The 11,282-nt window shown below is 36.0% G+C and overlaps 1 protein-coding gene across 1 annotated transcript; it reads left to right on the top strand.

Moving 5' to 3' along the window:
- The first annotated feature begins 8,703 nt into the window (after window positions 1-8,703).
- On the top strand, window positions 8,704-9,686 carry LOC128210624 (uncharacterized). The gene is made up of 2 exons (XM_052914975.1): window positions 8,704-9,138; window positions 9,258-9,686. Exons 1-2 carry the CDS (start codon window positions 8,704-8,706, stop codon window positions 9,684-9,686), a joined length of 864 nt encoding a protein of 287 aa, XP_052770935.1.
- The last annotated feature ends 1,596 nt before the right edge of the window (window positions 9,687-11,282 follow it).

Raw genomic sequence — 11,282 nt, 5'->3', positions numbered from 1 at the left:
GTAGGATTTTCTTTTCATCTTTGCATGGTGATGTAGTTCAAATTATCTTATTTATTCTTTATTTGATATCCTGGTACCGACAGAACGTTCATATGTATTCAGTTTTATTTAAATAGTTTACTATTTACAAGCTTTACAAATGACATGACATTATTAAAATACAGTATTTTAAATGATGTTAAGGATAATTTAGTAGATCATAAAACATAATTGCGAATTTTGTATATTGCCTAAATCAATCATTTCCAGATATTTACACATCAACTTTAATTTCTTAAATGAACTGCCTTTCGGCAATTGCTAATATTTGGTGTCGGCCCACATAGAAATGCTTCCGGGTCGTAGTACCCATTCAAGTAGTTCTTAAAAAAATGCTTCTCCCCATTCAGGTAGCATTTCGTGATATTAATGCGAAAAGCTACAGAAACAAGCTCAGTAGCAAAAAGTATAAACATAAACTCGGTTTAATGGCCCTGAGTTAACGCCAAAGACATAGAACATAAAATCACAAACAAGAAACATGGAAGAAATGTGACCATTGTATTCTTGTATGTATTTTCAAGCTTGCACATAATTTATATCATACTTGAAGACAATTATGTGGTTTTAAATTTATATTTTGCTTGACCTCTTTCTTGGGTGGATAGATTCAGAGAATGACCTCAGAGATGCGGCCATGACTGTGTTACATGGACTGTATAGCAATGATGATAGCAGAAAAACGAAAATATCTTGATATGGTTTTCTGATGTTTAATCAAAAGACAAAATGTTCATAATTTGTGGGAAAATTGTGTCATAGCTGAAATCTATTCTGCAAATTTGTAATAAAATGGTGAACTGGAGTGATTTTAGATATAAAAAGAAAGACAATTTCGTTGTGTGTCGTTTCCATTTTCAGATAAACGCAACATCTTCGGATATATTCGGATCGCAAATCTTAGCTTAACAATATACACGTAAATTGAAATTTGTTGACTGTTATTGTTTGCATTATGTCAGCAGGCCACGAAATCCATAAATGAACATGATGCACAGTGTTGATTTATGATATGTTAAATGTATTGATGTCAAAAGCGTTTTAGTTTAACGTTTAAAAATGATTTAAAGTGATTTTTTTACCGCGTTTTTGGGACGTAATATGATAAACTTTTCCGGTTACAGTCGGGTCGTTCTATTTACAGGTTGCGTCAGCCAGTTTTTCTTGAATGAAATAAGGTATTCTTTTAACAATTTTGGAAAAGAATAATAAATAATTTGTGTAAATATTAGTATTTAAGTATGCGTGAACTCCTTCAGACTCCAAACACTTTAATTACCACAATAGTGTTCATACCTGAGAAATACCGGTAGAAGCGGCGTTATCATTATCGTACTGCCGCGTTTTCATCATCGTACTGTCGCGTTTCTGTTGTCGTAGTTTCGTACTGTCGCGTTTACATCATCGTACTGTCGCGTTTCTGTTGTCGTAGTTTTGTTATGTCGCGTTTTCATCATCGTACTGTCGCGTTTCTGTTGTCGTAGTTCGTGATGTCGCGTTTTCATTATCGTACTGTCGCGTTTTCAATTTAGTACTGTCGCGTTTTCATCATCGTTCTGTCGCGTTTATGTTGTCTTAGTTTCGTACTGTCGCGTTTACATCATCGTACTGTCGCGTTTCTGTTGTCGTAGATTCGTGATGTCGCGTTTTCATCACCGTACTGTCGCGTTTCTGTTGTCGTAGTTTCGTGATGTCGCGTTTTCATCATCGTTCTATTATATCGAGTATCGCCTTTCAGATCAACAAATTCACAGGCTATGGCCCTAACCGCATTCCGTATGATAATGACATCAACTACGCATGTGATTCCTTGAATAAAACTTTAATTAAACAATCAAGATCCACGTCCGTCGATATGCATGTTTTTATTCATTTTTTCCAACGTGTATTTTAAACGTTTCTCTATTTCATTTCTCGGTAAAACAATCCCACACCATACAAAAAATTCTATTAATTTAAAAATTAAAGACAATGCAAAATTTATCAATTTGATGTGAATTTTCTGGGAAAAAATATTAAATTTATTGTGTTTAAAAATATGTAGAAAAGAACAAAAATTGTAAAAAATCAGTTGTAGTACAGTCATTATATGACATTACCTCACACTAATTGCAACAGAATTTCTTTCAACTGGTTTATTCACCTAAATATGTCCCGAATATCATATAAAAAGTCCTAAGGAATCCAAGTTGTGGAAAGTATTGAAAAATACGAAAATCGGTGATGGCATTTTTCCCGTTAGCGACAATGTTATAAAATGTTATTTTTATCAATCTACTTGTATGATGCCCACATTAATGATTTAGTTCTATCCACAATCTACCAGACACTTTGGTTTATATAAGATATGAAGCTGGGTGTCGCGCATTGCATGTTTCGGTTTTATTTTCCGGTCAGCTCCTTCTTTTACACTTGGCGGATAAATAATAGTATTAGCACGAAAAACAATATTTACAAGATTTTCAAGACAACAACTACTACACATTTAAAAGGCAGCCATGTAAGTTCATACCTTCTGTTCTTTATAAGCTGTTTTAAACTCTTGTTACAATATATTTGTAGCTTCCTGTCATTGCATTATGTTTGAAAACATATACAAGTCCTTACAACACTTTGTATTTTTTTGTGTCCACATAGACGGATAGTCATACTTTTCGGATACATGTTCTAAGTCTCATTTTTGGAACATATGATTAAAATGTATGCTCATTTATTGTGTCGCCTGAAAATACGACATATAGGGGTTACTTTTGTCGGCGGTGGCGGCGTCGGTGGCGGTGGCGGCGTCGGCGGCGGCGGCGGCTGCGGCGTCCGCGTCCCATTTTCGCTTGTCCGGGGTATATCTCCTAAATTGTTAGTGGTATCAACTTGAAATTTCATATGTAGATAGATCTAATTGAGGGTAAGTGCAGTGCACAAGAACTGTTACTCTTGCTTCCATATTTTAGAGTTATTGCCCTTTTGTATTTTTCATGCTTAAAGTTTTGTCCGGGGCATATCTTCAGTTTTGTCCGGGGCATATCTTGTAGAATATAAGAGTTATCAACTTGAAACTTCATATGTAGATAAATCTCATGGAGAACAAGTGCAGTGCACAATAACAGTAACTCTTGCTTTCTTAGTTTTAAAGTTATTGTCCTTTGTTAATTTCCATGCTTAATGTTTTGTCCGGGGCATATGTTGAAGAATATAAGAGGTATCAATTTGAAACTTCATAGCTAGATAGATCTCATTGAGGGCAAGTGCAGTGCACAAGAACCATAACCCTTGCTGCCATATTTTTAGAGTTATTGTCCTTTGTTAATTTTCTTGCTTAGGTTTTGTCCGTGGCATATCTCGTAAACTATAAGAGGTATCAACCTGAAACTTATTCCGTAGGTATATCTGACTGAGGGAAAGTGCAGAGCACAAAAACCGTAACTCTTGCATCTATATGTTTAGAGTTATTGCCCTTTGTTAATTTTCATGCTTAAAGTTTTGTCCGGGGCATATCTTGAAGAAAATAAGAGGTATCAACTTGAAACTTCATAGCTAGATAGATCTCATTGAGGGCAAGTGCAGTGCACAAAAACCATCCATAACTCTTGCATCTATATGTTTAGAGTTATTGGCCTTTGTTAATGTTCAAGCTTAAATTTTGTCCGGCGGATTTCTCGAAAACTGTAAGAGTTATCAACTTGAAACTTTATAGATAGATAGATCTCATTGAAGGGGATCGCAGTGCACAAAAACTGTATCTCTTGCTTCTATATTAGAGTTATTGCCCTTTGTTAATTTTCATGTTTAACTTTACCTTGCACACTTTTTTAGCTCACCAGAGCACGAAGTGCTCAAGGTGAGCTATTGTGATCGGTCTTTATCCGTCGTCCGTCCGTCAACAATTGCTTAAAGATCATCTCCTCTAAAACTACCTGGCCAAATTCAATGAAACTTGACAGGAAGCTTCCTTGGGTGTCCCTCTACAAAAATACAACAAGGGGTTACGATTGATTAACAACAACAACAACAAAATGGCCGACTTCCTGTTTTGCTTTAAAAACCATCTTCTCTGAAACTATCAGTCCAAATTCAATGAAACTTTACAGGAAGCTTCCTTGGGTGACCCTCTACAAAAATACAACAAGGGGTTATGATTGATCAACAACAACAGCAACAACAACAAAATGGCTGACTTCCTGTTTTGCTTTAAAAAAAATCTCCTCTGAAACTACCACTCCAAATTCAATGAAACTTTACAGGAAGCTTCCTTGGGTGACCCTCTACAAAAAAACAACAAGGGGTCACGATTAATCAACAACAACAACAAAATGGCCAACTTCCTGTTTTGCTTAAAAACATCTCATTTCATGACCCTTTACAAATATAAAACAAGGCATCGTCATCAGTAAAGATATGTTTAAATTGCAACATTTTTATTAATGCTTCATCACATAGTTATGGCCCTTTGCTTAGGTGAGCGTTTTAGGGCCATCATGGCCCTCTTGTTATTATTTCCCTTTTATTGATTTCATTTGGGCATTTTTTTGTCCGCGGAGTTAGGGTTCTGCAAATCAGATGTATCGCCTGATACAGGATAGTTTATGTAAAATATGAGCATAACTAGAACACTGCTAGTCAGATGTATTGCCTGATGCCAGAAATTTTGTGTGAAATATGACAAATTAGGCAGAGAGCACTGCTTTTGAAGATAAAAATAAATCACAATAACCCATAGTGCTTCTTTATTTCGATTTGTTTTCTAAAATTTTGTCAGAGATTTATTCCAGATACAAAAGAAGCTGAATATTCAGCGGTATTGGATCATTGACTTAAGAAAAAGTAGGTACCTCTAAGTTTAGCTGTAAGTTTGCATGTGCTACATGTATATCTGTATGACTCAAGTTTCCTAATTACACAAATAGGCGCAGCAGAAATGACAGTTAATACATTTTTAGAATAAAAGAAAATATATCAATTTTGCAAAAATGGAAGAGAAACCTAATAAATTTCTGATGAGTTTGATATGTTTGAATGTTATTTTTATTTTTAGTGCTCAGCAGCATTACCTTCGGCATATTTCCTTTTGAATTAAAATATGAGACTGTCATTTCTGTTTACAATGCAGTTGACATTTTCATTTTCTAAAGAAATGAATCACTCATTACTGATATAAAATTACTTAACTGCAATGTTGACCATCATGGGATGATGTGTCCTGAATCAAACCCAGGTCCTTAGCTACAAGGTCAAGGTCATACTTGGAGCTCAAAGCTCAAAAATGGGTTCTATTGTGCCTTGATTTGGAGACATATGCCCTTTCAAAAAAAATAAAAAAAAATACAAAATACTGGTATCTTGAACAGATATAGTCAACTGCATTGCACCATGGGTGTACCTCCTCGATCCTGCCTAAATGGTTATCATCATGCTTTGTAGTCTTCTATGTGTGTATATTTCACTGTAGATAGTTATATCTATAACCACTAAAACAACTTGGATAATAGACCACTACTTCAGCATGCACATACATTGTATAACCATTCATGCATGTATGGTGCGCCTGGAAACTACATGCAAAATACCATTTGTTTAACAAAATAACATTTTGGGGACATATATGAATATATAGGAAAAACATGTTAACAAAACTCCTCCTATACTGGTCGATGGTTAATCATGAAACTTACAGTATTTGCCTCAGTATGTAGTTGTGTGTAAAGGCTGAATTTTGTGTTTCCTCCCCTTCAGCATTAGTTATGGCCCTTTGTTACTTTTCCTTACATTGATTATATAGGAAAAAATTATTGTTAACTCAACCTATACGGGTGGATGGTTATTGATGAAACTTACTTACAGTACAGTTATTTTTTCTTATTTTGAATATAAAAGGGAAAATTCTTGTCACCACCAGAGTTTTTAAAGTTTGCATATTTTCGCTTAAGATATATATAGAGGTACTTGAGGCATTTTAAAATGCCCATGCGAGGACATCTGTGTCCTACGGACACATGTCTAGTTAACAAAAGGGATATTGCATGTAGGCTAAATCACCCATGCTTGTTTTTTTTTATCTATTTCACCATTAACCATTACACATGTAACGCAATCACATTTGGACAAATAAAATATTGAATTTACAGTAATCTGTTTATATTAATTTGGACCATATATATTGGGCTGTAAAGATAATTCTGTATTATATCAATATAACAAGGGCTGTTAAAAATTATATCAACCAAGCAAAACTGTAAGAACTCGGTCATCATTTATATTAATCCTGAAGGCCTGATGATAGTTTTTCAAGCATCAAAACATGCATATTTATCCTCTGATGTCATGATAGGCCATATATAAAAGTCATCAAGAAAAGGTATAAAAGAACTTAAGAAATTTCATCATGTTCACATGTCAAATTTGACTAAATATCTTATTTTCTTGTCCTAATTACCTCTTTACATTCGCTGATTCATATGCATGCAGCTGCGTCTAATAACATACCATATGTATTACACATATATTTTCAGTGCATTGAAATCAAACAAAGACTAAAACCATAACAAGTCAAAAAGCTATTTGGACAGATTTCACCATGTCTCAAACCAACCCTCAGGGACTAGAAAAATCTCAAGACTCTCAAGATCCACAGATGTGCTTTGTATCAACAAGTGCAGCAAGGAGGAAAGGAAATTAGAAACAGAAAGCAAAGATAAATTTACCCAACTTATGCAGTGTAAGGAAACTTTTGGGACAGGGTTTACTATGTTTTCCTCCACTCCTCAGAAGAGCCAGTGGCTAGATAAATCTGAAGTTCTGTCCTCTCCAAGCCCTGCGAAAAGAACAGCCTCCTATGGAGAGATCAAGGAGAACTTTGTCCACTTCAATGAACAACTGCAGACAAACTGCAAAGCCACTCTGTATGACCAATCGCTTGGGGACACAAAATCTGTTGCCCATACTCTACAGACCATTTTAGGGCAAAGTAAATCGTTCATAGATGGAACTCTTCCCCTTATAAACCGAGAAGACCTTAATTATAAGGCAACCATTCAGAAAAATAGCACACTTAATGCTTACACCCAACATCTCCATAAGGAGAACAATGATCTCAGGATAAAACTGGAGCGCTGTGAATTTGATTTAGCCATGCTTAACGATGAAGATTTTGAGGAAAACAAACCTACTGAAGAAGAGAAGGAAGAAAAGAAGAAAGAAAAGGAAGAAAAAAGAACACACATCTTGAAGAAGTTTTATCAACATCTACACCATGCAAAGGAGCGCTGTGAATTTGATTTAGCCATGCTTAACGATGAAGATTTTGAGGAAAACAAACCTACTGAAGAAGAGAAGGAAGAAAAGAAGAAAGAAAAGGAAGAAAAAAGAACACACACCTTGAAGAAGTTTTATCAACATCTACACCATGCAAAGGAACCAGTGTGAAGGTAGCATAAGTTGGTTACTGATTATAACTGTGTTATTAAATAGCACATTTAAAGGTAGTTAAAATTCTTTTCATTTAAACCCTAAGCACCTTAGTTATTCTTAATAATACGATTAAAAGTACAGAGACAAGCTCAGAAGTCAAACGTAAAAACTTTAAAACGTTAAAACTTACTATAAATTATCTTTGCTCATTATAGATCTAATAGTTCCATTTCACATGGGCCTTTAGATTATCTTTACATTACATTACACACTTGACTAGCTTTCATTATTGTTTAGAGTTTCATTAATTTCTGATTTAGGCTCAACACATGAGGTCTGCTCCGTCAACAGAAGACAATCTAATTGACTGTCCTGACAGAACAGACATATTAACCATGGCTATTCCACAAACAGATCAGCCACATGTAAGCGAATTTCTCCACATATATTTATCTCAACTGTTTTAAACCATTAGATTATTGGTTTAATAATTTTAGAACGCTGTTTACCAATACATACACCTTACACTTTTACTTTTACATAGTCAATTTCAGTGTCTGTTTGAATGCGCAATTATTGCAAATACTGATAAATAAATTCACTTTTATGCTCACTATCACTCATTTACAAATTTCATGCATCCACAATGTATTCTCATTGTCTTTTTCAGGCAACAGTCTCAAGCACAATAGTGGACCCCTATGGCGAATACTATACTCTGTGGCTGAGTTAGTGCTCCAGAAAAACTTACCGGATGAGTTTGTCGCTAAACCTGTGATACCAATGGACCAGTTTTCAATTAATATCCATCCATTGAACAGACATTGGGTGACATCCTGCCAACACCCTCACCTGAATGAAATTCATGTATATGACTCCTTGATGACTCAAGAACACTTAAAACAAGTTACACCACAGATCAGACTTCTCTTTGGTGATAGTGGCGTGCAGAGAATGAAGTACAAGCCAGTGACTCAGCAGTCCACATCACCAATATGTGGTACAATGGCTATTGCTTTTGCCTTTTCATGTTTTCTCGGAGTGAGTTGTGAACGCCAGTTTGACATTAAGAGAGCCCGCCATCATCTGAGACAGTGTATGCTTGAACAGACAATACAGCCTTTTCCTCTGCAGAAATCAATAGTGGAAGCATTGACTACAGAATGTAGAATTGACAACTATTTAAAAGATCAAAACTTTAAAGCAATGCATAATGTACCTCAAACAAGTAAAACAAAATCAGGGGAAATCCAATTAGATAAAATGTGCAGAAAAATAGACCCTACTCTAAATCGAAAACTTGAAGATGTAAGAAGAAAAGAAAGAGAAAGAAAAAAGAAGTCCAGATTAAATCCAGACTATAAAAAACGTGAACAAGAACTGAGAAGGCATGCTACGTCAAATCCAGGAAGGAGAAAGCACGAACAAGAGCTCAAAAGGAATGCAAGGTCCAATCTTGAAAAGAGAAAGCGTGAAGAAGAACAGAGGAGGAATGCAAGGTCCAATCCTGAAAAGAGAAAGCATGAAGAAGAACTGAGGAGGAATGCAAGGTCCAATCCTGAAAAGAGAAAGCATGAAGAAGAACAGAGGAGGAATGCATGGTCCAATCCTGAAAAGAGAAAGCATGAAGAAGAACTGAGGAGGAATGCAAGGTTCAACCATGAAAAGAGAAAGCATGAAGAAGAACAGAGGAGGAATGCAAGGTTCAATCCTGAAAAGAGAAAGCATGAAGAAGAACTGAGGAGGAATGCAAGGTCCAATCCTGAAAGAGAAAGCATGAAGAAGAACAGAGGAATGCAAGGTCCAAAACTGAACAGAAAAAGCATGAAGAAGAACTGAGGAGGAATGCAAGGTCCAATCCTGAAAAGAGAAAGCATGAAGAAGAACAGAGGAGGAATACAAGGTCCAATCCTGAAAAGAGAAAGCATGAAGAAGAACAGAGAAGGAATGCAAGGTCCAATCCTGAAAGGAGAAAGCATGAAGAAGAACTGAGGAGGAATGCAAGGTCCAATTCTGAAAAGAGAAAGCATGAAGAAGAACAGAGGAGGAATGCAAGGTCCAATCCTGAAAAGAGAAAGCATGAAGAAGAACTGAGGAGGAATGCAAGGTCCAATCCTGAAAAGAGAAAGCATGAAGAAGAACTGAGGAGGAATGCAAGGTCCAACCATCCAACAAAAAGCATGAATAAGAGCTCAAAAGGAATGCGAGGTTCAATCCTGAAAAGAGAAAGCATGAAGAAGAACTGAGGAGGAATGCAAGGTCCAATCCTGAAAGAGAAAGCATGAAGAAGAACAGAGGAGGAATGCAAGGTTCAATCCTGAAAAGAGAAAGCATGAAGAAGAACTGAGGAGGAATGCAAGGTTCAATCCTAAAAAAGGGAAAGCATGAAGAAGAACAGAGGAGGAATGCAAGGTCCAAAACTGAACAGAGAAAGCATGAAGAAGAACTGAGGAGGAATATAAGGTCCAACCATCCAAACAAAAAGCATGAACAAGAGCTCAAAAGGAATGCAAGGTCCAATCCTGAAAAGAAAAAGCATGAAGAAGAACTGAGGAGGAATGCAAGGTCCAATCCTAAAAAGAGAAAGTATGAAGAAAAACAGAGGAGAAATGCAAGGTCCAATCCTGAAAAGAGAAAGCATGAACATGATTTACGAAAAAAGGCTAGACAAAATCCTGACTTAAAGAAAATTGAACTTGAGAACAGAAGGCAGTCAAGATTGAAATTAGAGAAAAGAAAACTAGAGAGAAAACTAAAATAAAAACAGTAGGAAAAGGCTATCCAAAATATCCCACCTAAGCAGACAATCTATTGTAGATTTAATTACCAACTTTAAACTGTCTGTCAATACTAGTTGTGACTATGAATGTACATGTTGTTCTCAATTGTTTTTCAAACAATCAGTGATTAAGTTCCCAAATAAGCTATCCTTGACAATTGCATTACAGAAATGTAAGACAGGAACTTGCAGTGTTGGAAATATAGAATGGATCTGTCATACTTGTTTAAGTTACTTAAAGAAAAGCAAAATACCTCCACTTAGTAAGGTGAACAGGATGTCTTTTCCACCTAGGCCTGAAATACTTGAACTCAATAAGCTTGAAGAACGGTTAATATCACCATTGAACATTTTCATGCAGATGAGAGAATTGCCAAGTGGCCGACAAGTGAGTGTTCGTGGAAATGTAGTCAATGTTTCAGCTGACAGTATATCTACTGTGCAGACACTTCCTCGTAGACCTGGACAATCAGATACAGTACCTGTCAAGCTTAAACGAAGACTACGTTACAAAACACACTATATGTATGAGAATGTCCGTCCACAAATGTGTGTTAATGCAACAAAGGACCTCCTGGGTAAACCATTATTTAGAAACTATATGCATGAAGGGTTGGACACTGATTGGTTACAGGCGTGGGAAGAATCACCATTGTCTGAATTCCTTTACAATGATCATTCTCTTGATCCTATACCTAAAGAAAGTGAAAACATAGCTCAGAGTGATGATCAACAACCACACACCCCCAAAGACAATACTGAAGATTCTCATAAACTTGAATATGCTGATGATTCTGATGCATGGTCTGAAGATGGCGAAGAAAATCTAAGTGGTGAAACAGACACTATGATGTTTCCAACCTTCACTGATGAATATGATGGCCAGCAAGTAGTATCAATTGCTCCCAGTGAGGGAAATGTACCAACAAGTATATTTTCTGATAATGTTGAAGAGCTTGCATATCCAACAATATTCTGTGGAGAAAAAAAGACCAAAATATTCTGAGAGATTTGTGCCAGTGAAATACTCTGAAATATGTAAATCTGAACTCAGAAGCAGTGA

The sequence above is a fragment of the Mya arenaria genome, chromosome 12 (genome assembly GCF_026914265.1).
Source record: "Mya arenaria isolate MELC-2E11 chromosome 12, ASM2691426v1".
Lineage (NCBI taxonomy): Eukaryota > Metazoa > Mollusca > Bivalvia > Myida > Myidae > Mya > Mya arenaria.
This window is presented reverse-complemented; position numbering and strand designations above follow the sequence as displayed.

Coding starts and splice junctions, on each gene's coding strand:
- LOC128210624 (XM_052914975.1), top strand. CDS start 8,704: ATGTGCAGAAAAATAGACCCTACTCTAAATCGAAAACTTGAAGATGTA. Junction 9,139..9,257: donor AAGAAGAACAGAGGAGGAAT/GCAAGGTTCAAT, acceptor AAAACTGAACAG/AAAAAGCATGAAGAAGAACT.